At 43.7% G+C, this 16,747-nt stretch overlaps 2 protein-coding genes across 2 annotated transcripts; both read right to left on the bottom strand.

Annotated features, from left to right (window-relative positions):
- Window positions 1-624: 624 nt before the first annotated feature.
- LOC132583261 (olfactory receptor 11H6-like) lies at window positions 625-1,587 on the bottom strand. The gene has a single exon (XM_060254928.1). It carries the CDS (start codon window positions 1,585-1,587, stop codon window positions 625-627), a length of 963 nt encoding a protein of 320 aa, XP_060110911.1.
- Window positions 1,588-1,639: 52 nt separating this feature from the next.
- Window positions 1,640-9,788, bottom strand: LOC132583260 (olfactory receptor 11G2-like). Its single transcript, XM_060254927.1, has 3 exons — window positions 8,856-9,788; window positions 3,664-3,726; window positions 1,640-1,651 (listed from the first exon to the last, which is right to left on the bottom strand). Exons 1-3 carry the CDS (start codon window positions 9,786-9,788, stop codon window positions 1,640-1,642), a joined length of 1,008 nt encoding a protein of 335 aa, XP_060110910.1.
- Window positions 9,789-16,747: the final 6,959 nt, after the last annotated feature.

Raw genomic sequence — 16,747 nt, 5'->3', positions numbered from 1 at the left:
GGAGCTTTGAATTTCCAAGAAAGCAACAAGCTAGGCTCTTCCTCCAGCTTAACTGGAAGGCTTTTTGACTGGCAATCCAAGAAATATTGGTCAGAGAAATAGGACATTTGAGTCTAGTGGAACTTTTAAGATCAACAAGTTTGTGTGCAAGCACACTTCTTCAGATACAGTGTGTGTGCACACGGAAGCTTATATCCAGAATTAAACTTATTGGTCTTCAAAGTTTGGACTCAAACTTCGTTCTATTGCTTCAGACCAACATGGCTACCCACCTGAATCTATGATCAGCGAAAGGTACTCTTTTTTTTTAAAAAAACCAAATTTTATTTAATGCTCACAATTACAACCACAACATGTCCGTACAGTTCACATAGATAAGATCAATCTAATGTTGAAAACAAAGTACAAAGTCTAAAAGTCAGTTGTGCAGAATTGACAAAATAACTCCAAATCAAAAATAAATCAGTTTTCTGTAAAATGAATTTTGAGATACAATATCATGTTCCATTAAATATGATCTTAAAGGAAACCAAACAGAAACAACACAACAACTCTTCTTGTCCAATGATGAGTACATTAATGTTGGTAAGCTGAGTGTTCCTTCCTTATCTTCTTCTCTCCTCTCTACACTGTCACTCTGCTCTCCAGTAATATTGTCTTTCTCTGCCACAGCCTTCCCAGTGCCTCCTTCACCTGATCGTTCCTCAGACAATAGATCATGGGGTTGAGAAATGGTGTCACAGCAGTGTAGAAGAGGGTTATCACCTTAATGACCTTCATCTCACTTTCTCCAACCGGGACGACATAAGACCCTGCCACGGGGCCATAGAAAAGTGCCACCACCAGTAAGTGGAAAGATATGGTGGAGAAAGACTTCATTCGGTTACTTTGGCAAGAGGTTTTCATCAGGGTGAGAATCACAGCCCCGTAGGAGAGCACAACAAAGAACATATTGCCTAGGCAAACAACAACATTCATGGCAGTCTGAAGGACAATGGGAGCATTCGCTAATGGAGGACAAGCCAGGGACAGAATTGGTCCAGGATCACACAAAAAATGGTCAATAACATTGGGGCCACAGAAGGACATATTGGAGATCAAAATGACTGGGATGACGTATACTAGGAATCCAAGGAGCCAGCAAGCAGTTACCAAAACATAACAAGAATCTGGGGACATCATTTGGGGATAGCGCAAGGGGTGACAAATGGCCAAGTACCGGTCCAAGGCCATGGCGGAGAGGAAGAAGCATTCTGTTGTGCCCAGTGAGAAGAAGATGTAGAACTGGAGGAAGCAAGCAGGGAAGGAGATGATGCCACGAAGGGAAGCCAGGTCGAAGAGCATGCGGGGGACAGTGGTGCTCACGTAACAGATCTCCAGCCAGGAGAAGTTGCTCAGCAGGATGTACATAGGAAACCGGGACAAGTGGGTGTCCACAACCACCAGTGTGATGATGGTGAAGTTCTCAGCCAATGTCAACACATAGAGAATGCTGAAGAAGACGAGGAGGAGGAAACGCTTCTGCTGCCCAAGCTCAAATCCCAGCAAAATGAATTCCTGAACTCTCGTCCCATTGACTAGCTCCATCTAGAAATAGATAAGCAAACTAGCATTACATACGACACACTTTTATTGCCTGTTATTTGTATCCCTAGAAAAAGAAATATTAAAGAGACATGCCATTCGGTTAGGGAAGGAGAACAGTCCTCCTGTGTTTTCAGATCTCATAAGAACTTAAGAACATAAGAGAAGCCATGTTGGATCAGGCCAATGGCCCATTCAGTCCAACACTCTGTGTCACATAAGAACATAAGAGAAGCCATGTTGGATCAGGCCAGTGGCCCATCCAGTCCAACACTCTGTGTCACACAGTGGCCAATATATGTGTGTGTGTGTGTATATATACACACACACAAATATACACACATACATATATACACACACACATATATATACTGTGACTAATAGCGTGAATTTTCTGCAGAAACAACTGCTCCACTGAGTAGCGATGCACTGTGAAGCCTGAAGAGTAACTTGAGGTCACATCGTCTTGCATATTATGTTTTTGAACCTGGCTGGGAACCATTCCCTTCCTATATTGCATATGTTAATTTTTTTTCATGTCTTGGCTGACTGAAGGCCAAAATAATGCCAGTGAGGCTAAGCTAGAATATACAACTTCCACAACATAGGTGAATTTTATTACATAAAATTATATATATTTTTTGGTGGTGGTGGGGGGAGGGAACCCCTCTTATGTAATAAAACTCACCTATGTTGTGATAAAACCAAAGTCCCAATTAAGAAGATATTGGATTTATATCCCGCCCTTCACTCCGAAGAGTCTCAGAGCGGCTCACAATCTCCTTTACCTTCCTCCCCCACAACAGTCACCCTGTGAGGTGGGTGGGGCTGGAGAGGGCTCTCACAGCAGCTGCCCTTTCAAGGACAACCTCTGCCAGAGCTATGGCTGACCCAAGGCCATTCCAGCAGGTGCAAGTGGAGGAGTGGGGAATCAAACCTGGTTCTCCCAGATAAGAGTCCGCACACTTAACCACTACACCAAACCGGCTCTTTTTCCAGTGCTTCTTTTGTAGAAAAAGCCCAGCAGGAATCATTTGCATATTCAGCCACAACCCCTGATGTCACCAGCGTTCTGCGCAGGGATTTTTGTAGAAAAAGCTCAGCAGGAACTTATTTGCATATTAGGCCATGCCCCCTGACACCAAACCAGCCGGAACTGCGTTCCTGTGAGTTCCTGCTTTATTTTTATTTTTATTTTTATTTTTTTTAAAAAAAGCCCTGGCTTTTTCTAAAATGTTTTAGGTGCCATACAGATTACTCTGAATACAGATTAAAAAAAAAATCATTGCCTGCCTTTGCATAGAGTTTACCGTCTCCCATCCAAGTTCTAACCAGGGCCGATCCTGATTCAGGCTAGCTTGGACCATGTAAGTCAGGGCAAGCCAGCATGATGAACCCCATAAGATAGATCTGACCGGAAGAAAACAGTCAGTTTAGTTAAACTGGTTAACAAGGTTTAATTTAGGTAAAATCAATAAAACATTAATCATGGTTTAATTTACTTAAAGTCAATTAAACCAGCGAAGAATCACAGATGCATAACATGAACTCTTCCTTCTAGTCTCTCTTCAGACAGTCGGCAGGGGAATTAACACAGCAACGGGTGCACAACCTGATTAAAGTGTAGATAAAGGTTTATGTAGGAATTAACATATTTCACAAGAAAGAAGAGAGATAAAGATAGGTTCCTGTTCCCTCTAAGGCTGAGTGAGTGTGAGCTAGCTCACAGTTTTTTAGCCTCCGGCTCACACATTTTTGTCTTAACTCAAGAAAAATGGCTCCAGAGCAAAATAATTTGTGCAGTAGCTTACAACTTTAATGCCAGTAGCTCACAAAGCAGAAGTTTTGCTCACAAGACTCCACAGCGTAGAGGGAGCATTAGTTCCTAACTATATTTCTAGCTGAGAATAATTAATAATTGTCATATGGCAGTGTGGGTAGTATAGCCAGGAGATCCTAAGGCTGTCTGGTAGCCACAAGTTCTAGCTCTTTTGGAGGTGGTGAGCTAGACTTTTTTTGAAGGCAAGAGATGTTTCAGAGGTGGTAATCCAAATATTAGCCCAGGTTGACCCTGCTTACCTTCTGAGATCTGATGATAGCCTGGGCTATCAAAGTCAGGTCTAACTGAGCATCAAACTTGTCCTAAAAGTAGCAATCTGGAGACAGAGAAAGAATAACACTTAAAAGAAGAGATGATGCTGACCTCATTATCCTATCTAATTGTCTTCTTGCTGCCCTCTGCAGGGCCTTCTCTTCTTTGTACATCAGACACCCTTTTCCAATACAGACGTACTTTTATAATAGTCTTCCATAATTTCTCGATGAAGCCCACATCTACTGAATTCAGGCAATGTTCTCTTGAATCCACCCCTTCATGGTTCCATCCTGATGTTTGTTATCTTCTTAAGATCCCTATTTATGTTCCTCAGCAGTGTTCAAAATGCTTCTTTGCCCAGCAAAAACTTCATCAGAAGCGGTAGACCAAATTTTGGGAAAATGGATGTTGGTCTGACAGTGATGTTTACTTATAGCTTTGGTCATGGGGCTGGCTGGGTGGGAAGTGAGAGAACAAACTGAAACATTACTGATAAATTATTGGTGTCCCGTGGGAAATGGTCCCTTGGCATTAGAGGCCTATACTCTGAAGACAGCTTAGCTTCCTTTTATTAAGATATGCAGACAATTGCCATGAGTAATCTGTTTTTCCTTCCAGAAAGTTGTGTTTGGTAAACATGGAGAGTCTCCTGTTGATAGGTCTGTCGAGGAAAGACCTACCTCCACAGAATCAAAACAGCAACAAGAATACTTTCTAGTACATAGAAAATGGGGATATTAGGGAGCTACCTGGGCTAGATGCTTAGCTGGTCTCTAAAGGACAGAGGCTGAAAAGGGACGAAGGTCATTCTGTTTATGAGGATGGCTCTCAGCTACAAATGGACACTGAGGTTTAGATCCATGCAGCTTTTCTGTGGTTGAAACAGGAAGGACAGATGCCTTTAACCATCAAGAAAAGGCTATGCTGGGGATCATAGGACTAATATGAATATAAGTCTTGTGGCATAGGGACTGTGGAAAGGAGGGGACTTGAGTGAGACAGAGTGAGAAACCTGTGTGGATCCAACTGTTCTCTGGTACAAATGGAAATAAACTTATGTAAGTGAATTTTCCTGCCCTCCTCTTGCTGCAGCCCCAGTGGTCTTGGAACCCCTTTGGACAGTTGAGAGGAGAAGAGGGGCCTGTAGTAGGAAGGAGAAGTGGAGAAAATTGCCTTCTCATGGTGAGGCTCTAAGTCCAAGTCTTTCCTCTTTCTTTTATCTCCAAATATGGCTAACAGTCCATACTCATAAAGCGTTTCTGTATTCCAAACACCCTAGAGTAACCCTAGGGTTGATGATGATGATAGTGGATTTATATCCTGCCCTATACTCTGAATCTCAGAGTCTCAGAGCGGTCGCAATCTCCTCTACCTTCCCCCCCCCCACAACAACCACCCTGTGAGGTAGGTGGGGCTGAGAAGGCTCTCATAGCAGCTGCCCTTTCAAGGACAACCTCTGCGAGAGCTATGGCTGACCCAAGGCCATTCCAGCAGCTGCAAGTGGAGGAGTGGGAAATCAAACCCGGTTCTCCCAGAGTCCCAGATAAGAGTCTGGGCACTTAACCACTACACCAAACTGGCTCTCTGTTTGCCAGCTGAGTCGGGAAAATCCTGGAGTATTGGGGAATGGAGACCGGGGATAGTTGGGAGGAGCCTCAGAGAGTTATAAAACCAGTCTACTCTCTGAAGCTGCCATTTTGTCTCAGATGAACTGATCTTTGTGGTCTGGAGATCAGTTGTAGCTCTGGGAGATCTCTGGGCCCCACTAGGATGCTGGCAACCCTATTTACATAGGACTCGAGTGCAGGGCATGGCCTTCTCCTCCTCCCAGTGGGAATAATGCATCCCTGATGTTTAAGGTTGTGATGCAACAGGAGCATGATGGTCAAATGAATGTGTGAGGAGGAGGAGAAGTGTTGGATTTGAACTTCATTAATGATGGGCACGAACTGAACCACAAACCTCTCCCTGCAGGATCGGCTGCTTTGCAAGCTCTGCTGGGCTGCCCGGTTTCAACTGGGCACCCCAGCAGAGCCCGAGTTGGGAAGAGGTCTCCTCGATCTTTATTCACTTCCGCAGCCAGCCTGCCAAGAAAGATTGGGGAGAGATCTCTCCATCATATCCTATGGGCCCATAGGATACAGTGGAGAGCTCTTGACCTGCAGAAGGGAACCATAATGAACCACAAATCCCCCAAACATGAATTCTTCAGGGATTTGTGGGTTTTTTGTTGGTTCGTTTTCATTTGGTTAGTGACATCAACGAACCGCAAAATGAAATTAACCAGCCTTTCCCCCGGTTCATGCCCATCCCTAAACTCTACCCTTTACTTGAAGCCTCAGAGCAGCTTACAATCTCCTTTCCCTTCCCTTTCCCACAACAAACACCCTGAGAGGTAGGCGGGGCTGAGAGAGCTCTTTGAGAACTGCTCTTGAGAGAGCTGTGACCGACTCAAGGTCACCTAGCTGGCTACATGTGGAGCAGCAGTGGGGAATCAAATCCAGTTCTCCCAGATTAGAGTCCGTTACTCTCAGCCACTGCACCAGGCTGGCTCTACACTAAAGTAGGAGGGTAGGAGAAAGAGTTGCTACCGGGTGGACAGCTTTGCAAAGGGGATGTTAATTCTTTTAAGAATATATAGAGCAGAGGTGGTCAAACTGTGGCTCAGAAGCCGCATGTGGCTCTTTCAAACATATTGTGCAGCTCTGGAAGCCCCCACTGCCTATCAGCCAACTTGGAGAAGGCATTTAAAGTTAAAGTTCCTTCCTCCCTCCCTCCCCCCCTCCCTCCCTCCCTTCTTCTGACATTTATTCTATGTGGCTCTTAGGTTAAGCAAGTTTGGCCACCCCTGAAATAGAGGAAGCACACATTTTACTCTTGAAGGAAGAAAATCAAATTAAAAAATTAAAAATAGAGTGGAGGGAAGGCAGTTGCTGTAAAGGTGGGGGTAGCCTGGTACTAATCTTTTAAAACACTTTAATATATATATATTTTTAAGTAACCAAGCACAACCGCTAAGATATAATGTAAAATATCACAAGCAACAATATCCAGTCACATGAGTGGGAGGTAGGAGATTGTCCATGGTCGTTTTCGCACTCACCTCCAGCCGACGCGACCCCCCTCTTCACCGCGCAGGATCTGCGCGGATTTCGCACTAAATGCCGCGGAGCAGCCTTTTGCGCCGGAAACTCCCGGCGCAAAAGCCGCTCAAACGTAAATCGCCAAAAAGCAGTTTGGTGTTTGCGCGGGTTTTGCGACGGGAGTTTCCGGCGCAAAAGGCTGCTCCGCGGCATTTAGTGCGAAATCCGCGCAGATCCTGCGCGGTGAAGAGGGGGGTCGCGTCGGCTGGAGGTGAGTGCGAAAACGACCCATGAGAAAAAAAGGTCAAAGGATTTGGGTTTTTTCAATTTTGGCAGCTGAGAGGTCACCACATGCACAGTGTGCATGCACACAAAAGCTTATATCCAGAATTAAACTTTGTTGGTCTTACTGGACTCCAAGTTTGTAGCATCCTTAGAGACATCTATTATGGATGGAATCAAAAGGTTCTGCTCTGCTTATGATGGACTCTGTGGAGCAAGGAACATGGCTTGAGTGGAAGAAAATCATCCTGCGGTGGGAAAATCATCCTGCGGTGGGAAAATCAATCTGCAGTGGGAGGGTCCTCCTTACATTGGACAAAGGGTCTGCTGATAGTGGAACAGAACTTTCAGACCCCCACCCTATGACTACATTAACGGCTATAATTAAGACTGGCACATGTCAAAGAGAAACAATGACTTCATTTGTAGAGCATTGTAGAAAATGTTTATTCTATTGGAATAGAAATAATTACAGGGTGATCCCTGGGCCTAAAGAGGTCAGGACTTTTACAGTCCTGCTGTCAACCTGGCGGAACGCTCTCTTGGAAGACACCAGGGCCCTGCAGGATCTTTTACAGTTGCACAGGGCATATAAAGCAGAGTTGTTCCACCAGGCTTTTGCTTGAGGACAGCAACGGTTGTGTCCCCCCCTTCCTCCCCCCCCAGGGGGGTCCCCAGCCCTGATACAGAATCTAGAAAGATTGGTAGCAAGTTATAACATATGTCATTGGGTTGAAATTTGTTTTTAAGTTAACTGATTTTATTGATGATTACTTGTATTTTACTATTGTACATTGCCTAGAGCCCGGCTTTGGCCAGTATAAGGCAATTCAACAACAACAGCAACAACAACAGGCTCAATGGCCTCTTTTCGTTCATAAGTACATTAGAAGAGTCTTGGTAGGTTGGACCAAATGTACACCTAGCAAAAACCTTCTAGTTTAGAATCCTCTACCCTTGTTATCTTTTTGCTAAAATTGACTCCCCTGTCTTAATTCATTTTATAGTCAGTGTCAGTATCTAGGAGCTCAGGTTTTGTTTAATTAATTTTAATTTCCAAATCACACCTGGCAATCACGTGGCATTATCTTGACTGCACTTCATGGAGCACATGAAAACCATCCAATTGTGACTGTCATAAGAAGGAACAGATTATTCATTTCACTTTGTGTATTACATAATGTGTCCTACAAGGGGATCTACATAACATTGCATTTGAAATGTTGTGGCCTTGGGTTCTGTTGCACAAAGAGAACATCTTTGATGCAGCCTCTACCAGGGAAATGACAAAGCTTATTTGGGGGTTGCTTACCTGAGCAATCCAAGAAACACTGAACAGGGAAAGGTTCTCTTCTTGTATGGGTTAATACAGTAGACATACCTTTGATGGAAATGTCAGGTGTTTTGTTTTATATTTCTTCTAGCTTTCTTCTTTTTTACACTTTAGTAGCACTTTAAAGACCAAAAAGGTGTCCAAGCTATGAGTTGGAAAGCAGGCCTTTTTTTGTAGCAGGAACTCCTTTGCATATTAGGCCACACACCCCGATGTAGCCAATCCTCCTAGAGCTTACAGTAGGCCCTGTACTAAGAGCCCTGTACGCTCTTGGAGGATTGGCTACATCAGGGGTGTGTGGCCTAATATGCAAAGGAGTTCTTGCTACAAAAAAAAAACCCTGCTGGAAAGTACTCTAGAAATCTTGTTGGTCCTTAAGGTGCTACTGGACTCAATTTTTTGTCTTCTATTGCAGACAAATATGGCCACCTACCTAAAACCACTGTTTTTACACTGTCACTTTTTAATGCAAAAATACGATCTTTCTTCTCCACAGCCTGCATAGTGCTTCCTTTACCTGATCATTCCTCAGGCAGTAAATCATGGGGTTAAGGACGGGTGTTATGGCAGTATAGAATACTGTCACTATCTTAATGACATTTGAATCAATTTCTCCACTTGGCATGACATATAACCCAGCCACTGGGCCATAGAAAAGAGTCACCACCGTTAAGTGAAAGGATATGGTGGAGAAGGATTTTAACCGATTACCTTTGCTAGAGTTTTTCATCAAGGTGACAATCACAGAGCCATAGGACAGCACAACAAACACAATATTACCCAGGATCACCAAAACATCCATGAAAATCTGACTAATGAGAGGAGCAGTTGCTAGAGGAGGGCAAGCCAAAGCCAGAATGGGCCCAGGATCACACACAAAATGGTCAATGAGGTTAGGACCACAGAAGGACATCTTGGAGATCAGTGTCACTGGGACAATGTACGTCACGAAGCCAAGGACCCAACAAACAGTTATCAGGGCATAGCAAAAATTTGGGGACATGATTTGTGGATAGCGCAGTGGATGGCAGATAGCCAAGTACCGATCTAAGGCCATGGCTGACAGAAAGAAACATTCAGTGCTGCCGAGAGAGAAGAAGACGTAGAACTGGACGAAGCAGGAACTGAAGGAGATGATCTTGTGGGATGATGCCAGGTCGAAGAGCATGCGGGGCACAGTGGTGCTCACATAGCAGATCTCCAGCCAGGAGAAGTTGCTCAGCAGGATGTACATGGGAAACCGGGACAAGTGGGTGTCAAGATGCACCAACGTGATGATGGTGATGTTCTCAGCCATGGCGAGCAGGTAAAGGAGAGTGAAAAAGCTGAGGAGCAGGAGTCGTTGCAGCCGCCCAGTTTCAAAGCCCACCAAAATGAATTCCTGAACTGCAGTCCTGTTGGTGAACTCCATCTGGAATTAGAGAACAGAATTATCTTTCCATTCAATATGCTGTTGTCATCTGGCTATCTGTCTCCATAGAAAGATGAACGCTCAAGTGATGTGCTATTTAGTTAGAGAAAGAGGGTACGTCACCTGCCCCAAGCCATGTACTACCCAAGTTCTGTAGGGTTAAGGTTTGAATATGCTGGTAGAAAAAGAAGATATTGGATTTAAATACCACCCTTCACTCTGAATCTCAGAGTGGCTCACAATCTTCTTTATCTCCCTCCCCCACAACACCCTGTGAGGTGGGTGGGGCTGAGAGAGCTCTCCCAGAAGATGCCCTTTCAAGGACAACTCTGGAAGAGCTATGGCTGACCCAAGGCCATTCCATCAGCTGCAAGTGGAGGAGTTGGGAATCAAACCCAGTTCTTCCAGATAAGAGTCTGCACATTTAACCACTACACCGAATGTAGCGATATTCAGTAGAAAGCAATCAGAAGAAAATAACTGTGTTGTATTCATCATGCTGTATCTGGCTGGTTTAAGGGATTCAAGGTGACATGGTACAGCTAGGCAAGGCTGGTACTTAGATCGGAGATCACCATGAAAGACTCTGCAGAGGAAGGCAGTGGCAAACACTTCTCAGTTGCCCTACTGAGGTAGCCGTGAGTCCCTTGCAATATGAAGGCACTTTGATATGTACATAGCTGGCTGGTTTAATGCAACTTGATATCTGAGTGCAATGGATTGGGTAAAGGAGTTACCCAATAGAAAAAAAAGAAAACGAGGCCAAGGGCTATCACGGTGGTGAAAAGTGTCATGAGGTCACAGCCGATTTATGGTGACCCCGTTGGGTTTTCGTGGCAAGAGACATTCAGAAGTGTCTTTCTATTGCCTGCCTCCGTATTACGATGCTGGTATTCCTTGGTGGTCTCCCATCCAAGCATTGACTAGAGCTGGCCCTGCTTAGATTCTGAGATCTGATGAGACTGGGCTAGTCTGGGCTCTCCAGGACACACAGCTAAGTTTATGTATCACGACGTGGGAGAAAATAGAGCAATGCGTCTCTTTCCTATGAAAACCTGTATATGACTCTCGCGTTCAAACTGCAGCTGATACTTGGTTCACCGGAACCATCTAATGTAATATTAAGAAGACTGCAGATTTATACCCCGCCCTTCTCTCTGAATCAGAGTGTCAGAGCGGCTTACAATCTCCCATATCTTCCTCCCCCACAACAGACACTCTGTGAGGTGGATGGGGCTGAGAGAGCTCTTCCAGCAGCTGCCCTTTCAGGGACAACTCCTACGAGAGCTATGGCTGACCCAAGGTCATTAAAGAGTGAGGGTCAGGGCTTTTTTTTTTTGAGCAGGAATGCAGTTCTGGCTGGCTTGGCATAGAGAAGTGTGGCCTAATATGCAAACGAATCCCTGCAGAGCTTTTTCCTACAAAAAAAAAAAAGCCCTGTGCGAAACAATGGTGATGTCAGGGGGTGTGGTCTAATATGCAAATGAGCTCCTGCTGGGATTTTGCTACAAACAAACACCATTTCTTTAGGATGGGAATATGGAAACTGTTGCAGTGAAACACGGTCATCCGGTGCAATGGAAAACTGCACTTAAATCCCACTGGCCCCTGGCAAATGTAGCATCGATTGATGGACTCAGAGAGAAGGGCAGGGTATAAACCTGCAGTCTTCTTAATAGCAATAACATAATTACATGCAAAGAAAACCATCACATTAGCAATATGTATCGAAAGGAGATACAGTACATCTATAGATTCCACACACTTCACAGGCTAATTTCATGGGTGGGGAGGAATCCAAGGCGTTCTTCTATTAAAGATGAACCCAGAAAGCCTGGATTTGGCTAGGCCCACCACAGGCAAACATGTTTCCGTGAGAGTGCAACATGACAGCTATCTGATATTGATGAAGAGGAAAGAGTAGGTGAGGGGATTTCAGAGAGGTGGTAGTTTGATGATATGTTAGTGTGATAGCTTCAAATGGACATGAGATTCAACTGTGTTGAGAATATGGTACTATAGCTTACATGAAGCTGCCTTATACCGGTCCATCAAAGTCAGTGTTGTTTACTCAGACTGCCAGCAGCTCTCCAGGATCTCAGACAGGTCTTTCATGTTACTTTCTACCTGGTTCTCTTAGCTGGAGATGCTGGGGATTGAACCTGGAACCTTCTGCACACCAAGCAGATGCTCTACTACTGAGCCACGGCAGAAAGGGGAAAGTAATAAATGGTATACATTTGAAATACAATTCTAGGTTTCTTAGCCAATGCTAGTTACTCTTGTGAGATCTGGGGGTAGAACAACTAAGGGTATAAATGGAAAAATATTTTAATTTGAATTAAGGATGCCAACACATAGTTTGGGATGCTCTTAAACTGTTATTGCAGGGAAAATATAATAGTTTGACTTCCTTTTACTGGATAGGAAAGGAAAGGAAAGGAAAGGAAAGGAAAGGAAAGGAAAGGAAAGGAAAGGAAAGGAAAGGAAAGGAAAGGAAAGGAAAGGAAAGGAAAGGAAAGGAAAGGAAGACAGAACTTCTAACTTATTGTCCAAAATACCTGAATTGGAATTTAGGTACAAATAAATAAACAATTTGATACACATTGTGTTTAAATGAAAAAGATGAGCTCTTCATAACATTTATGACAGGTCTATTTATGCAAGAAGGAGTAATACCCAGTATCTGGAACAGTAACTGTGATTCCTACATTGGGCAGAATATTTGTTCTACCAAACTCATAGAAAAGAATCTCAAGATCTACTAGAAGCTGTTCATTATTTTTTTAAAAATAACATTCATATATAGTATATGCATCATGTTGATTTCTTTAATTTTCCTAATCTTGTGAATGATCAGGAAGTGTTTTGAAAGGAAAGGGTCTGGATTTTCTCTTATGAAACCCAGGGAGGCTGAGAAAGAGCTCTCCAACATTCTGATAAAAGATTCGGGGATGGCAGGGGTCTCCATACATTTTGAAGAAAGACTCAGTTTCCCAGTAGTAATAATTATGTGACACCACGATTGCTTTTGGGCAAGATGTCTTTGGACAAATCTGGAATTTTTAGGGTCTCACTAAAGAAAAGCACTTTGACAACAATTTAGTAAAAATTATCGATGCAGCTAACAATCGAAAAATAATGATTTCCACAGTCATGGCAGCAAGAATTCCTCTTTCTGGTCCTCATTTTATTAAACATCCTTGTAATTTCTAATAAGAAGCCTAATCCACCCCTTCAGGTTCCCATATCTCCATTGCTATTGTAATTGTTCCCATTACTGTACCTCAATAGTTTGAAAGGGCCTCTCCATCTATTGCAGCTTCCTGAGGCCATCCGTGGTGATCTGTGTGAAAGGCTTTCTGTGCAGAACAAGTGGGTCATGAGTGAGCACTGAAGTTAGAAAGCTTCTGATAAATCTTTGATGGCCCTTGAGATTGTATCCCTCAAGAACAGTGTCTGTATGCGTCATCACTTTAGAAACAGGTTGCCTTCCTCTGCCATGGTGAAAGATGTACTTTTAAACCTTTATTTATGTAAACAGACATAAGGGGAGGGACGGTGGCTCAGTGGTAGAGCATCTGCTTGGTAAGCAGAAGGTCCCAGGTTCAGTCCCTGGAATCCCAAACAAAAAAGGGTCCAGGCAAGTAGGCATGCAAAACCTCAGCTGTGGAGACCTTGGAGAGCCACTGCGAGTCTGAGTAGACAATATTGACTTTGATGAACCGAGGGTCTGATTCAGTAGAAGGCAGCTTAATATTTTCATATATGTTCATTTGTCTTTATTTTGGGATTAGGCACTGATATGCAGAACAACAGGATTCCACTTTTAAAAACCCTGTGAACAATCTATCCTGCAGATGTTTTCCCCAAAGGAACACCTTCATGATGTTCCTTTGGGAGAAACATCTGGATCTATACACAAGGTCCATACAAAAGACTGTCCCCACATACAGAAAGCTGGTATGTCAAGATGAAATGTGGACTAGGTTTCAACCACTGGACACCAACATTTTCTCCCATGGGGCCCAGTTGCCCTAATCTCTAGGATGGTGCTAGGTCCCATCTCACAAAAAGAACATGATTTAGGATCCAATGTGTGTATCTGGATGGGAGGCTGGATGAATTCTAGCCATGATGTGGACCCCTAACAGTTCAGGAGAGTACCAAATCCTTCTTAAAAGACAGCAGAAGTCAAGTGATTTACTTACAGACATGGCTGAAAGGTGGTGCACCAGATGTTGTGTTGTATTTATTTATATTTATTTTATTTATTGCACTTATGTCCTGCACTATCCCATGGTAGGTTCAGGGTGGCTCAAAACATTTGAAAAAAACCACCATAAGCATGTAATTAGAAACCAGTAGAAGAAAGCAAATTTTAAAAAAAGATGGCAGCAAAAAACATGCATTGTTCCAGAGTAGTCCCATATACCTTCTGTTAGATGTTAGCAGGAATAGTAAGAATCTGTAGGCCTACTATGGCTAGGGGAGATGGAGATGGTGACCAATGTTCCCTCTAAGCTGCAGAGTCTTGTGAGCAAAAATTCTACTTTGTGAGCTACTGACATTAAAGTTTCTGAGCTGCTGCATAAATTATTGTGCTCTAGGATCATGCTTCCTGAGCTAAGACAAAAATCTGTGAACTGGAGGCTAAAAATCTGTGAGCTAGCTCACGTAAACTCAGCTTAGAGGGAACACTGGTGGTGACATCCACCACCTCAAGCAAAGGTCTGGTGAAACAGCTCCATTTAGCAGGCCCTGCAGAACTGTAACCGGTGGCTCAAAAACAATGATAAAAAATCGTGACACGTAGCTCCTCATGAAAAGAAGCTGGAATCTATGTCTCCTGCTATGTTTACCGAGAGATTGTCATGAGTTTTGGAGGTGGGACTAGATGTAGAGAATTGGAATTGGAACAGAACTTTGAACTTTTAGTTTAAGGGAGAGGTGAGTACTCAGGTGGTGGGTGAACAGTCACTTATTCTTCAGGAAACCCTGTCACAAACATGCACACATACACAATGAACAATGGTCTTAATATTCAAAATTGGTGGTGGAGAATGCCATCAAATAATAGCCAACTTTCAAGCAGGGGTGGAATTCTAGCAGGAGCTCCTATGCATATTAGGCCACACACCCCTGATGTAGCCAGTCCTCCAAGAGCTTCCAAAAAAAGAGCCTTGTAAGCTCTTGGAGAATTGGCTACATCAGGGAGGTGTGGCTTAATATGCAAAGGAGCTCCTGCTAGAATTCCATCCCTGCTTTCAAGGCAGGAGATGTTCTGAGAGCTGTCATTCCAGGATCTGAACACTTCTGTTACTCCCAGAACCAGGGATTTTCATCACATTCTGGGGGTTGTCATTCCAGTCCCAGAGCACTTATACTACTCTAGGGTCCATCATTCCACATTGGGGGCTGTCATCCCACTCCCAGAGCAGCGAGTCTGGGCCCAGAGACCCTCACTGTAAACCCATTCTGCCTTGTCACTGCAACTTTTGTGTGCTGTAATGCATTTCAGTGGAGCTTAGGCAAGTCATTTGCTCTTCCTGGCTCTCATTATATCCAACTGGCATTCCAGGCAGCATCTCCTATTGTTCTCAGTGGGCAGTCCTGCCATTCATTTTGCTACATCTGTGCTTGGTTTTGACTTAGTTTCTCAAGTTTGACATTGGTTGCATCAGGCTGACTACATGATTCTGCTGGTTCTATATTGGTTTTTTTGGCCTATTGGTTTTGTCCATGTTGAGAGGCTTTTGGCAAGGGATTGCCACTTATTCTTAAGAACATAAGAGAAGCCATGTTGGATCAGGCCAATGGCCCATCCAGTCCAACACTCTGTGTCACACAGTGGCCAAAAAAATTATATATATATATATATATATATATATATATATATATATATATATATATATATATATACACACACACACACACACACACACACACATACATACACACACACACACACTGTGGCTAATAGCCACTGATGGACCTCTGCTCCATATTTTTATCTAAACCCCTCTTGAAGGTGGCCATGCTTGTGGCCGCCACCACCTCCTGTGGCAGTGAATTCCACATGTTAATCACCCTTTGGGTGAAGAAGTACTTCCTTTTATCCGTTTTAACCTGTCCGCTCAGCAATTTCATCGAATGCCTACGAGTTCTTGTATTGTGAGAAAGGGAGAAAAGTACCTCTTCCTCTACTTTCTCCATCCCATGCATTATCTTGTAAACCTCTATCATGTCACCCCGCAGTCGACGTTTCTCCAAGCTAAAGAGTCCCAAGTGTTTCAACCTTTCTTCATAGGGAAAGTGTTCCAGCCCTTTAATCATTCTAGTTGCCCTTTTCTGGACTTTCTCCAATGCTATAATATCCTTCTTCTGTTGCTGACTATCCTTTCACTTTGAAAAAGCACAAACGCCAACCCCTTCCCAGCAAGCAGTGGAGGGATGGCTGGAAGCACCTTCTTCAGGGGTCCAAGAGATTCAAGACACTTGAAATACATGGGCTATTTGAAAGATGTGCACTAGCAGCTCTGCTACACATTTGGTGCTCTTTGGTCATAAAACATCCCCTTCAGCAATATTCATCACAGGGATTAATGGAGCCAAATAATATCGAAATCCTGAAAAAACCCAGATCTGAATTCCAAACTGGTATCTGAAAACTGGAAAACCAGAATACAGATTTTGTTTTTGATTCCCTGATATCTGGAACTGAAAAACACCATCCCCCCCCCCCCCGCAGCTGCACATCCCTAGTATCTAAAACTATGTGGCTATGAAGAGAGATGTCACAAATGTTGCCATCCAAAATGCCATTTTCTAAGAACCATGAGGATTTGTGAACCAAGCTTTCGCCCGGGCCATGGGACGTAGATGGTGTTGGTTGCCCTGGTAGATGACCTTTAAAGGCATCTGGATCGGGGCGGTTTGGCGGTGCTGATGTTGTTGGA

This window comes from Heteronotia binoei, chromosome 15 (genome assembly GCF_032191835.1).
Source record: "Heteronotia binoei isolate CCM8104 ecotype False Entrance Well chromosome 15, APGP_CSIRO_Hbin_v1, whole genome shotgun sequence".
In the NCBI taxonomy this organism is placed as follows: domain Eukaryota; kingdom Metazoa; phylum Chordata; class Lepidosauria; order Squamata; family Gekkonidae; genus Heteronotia; species Heteronotia binoei.
The sequence above is the reverse complement of the archived record's forward strand: the minus strand, read 5'-3'. Positions and strand labels throughout refer to the sequence as shown.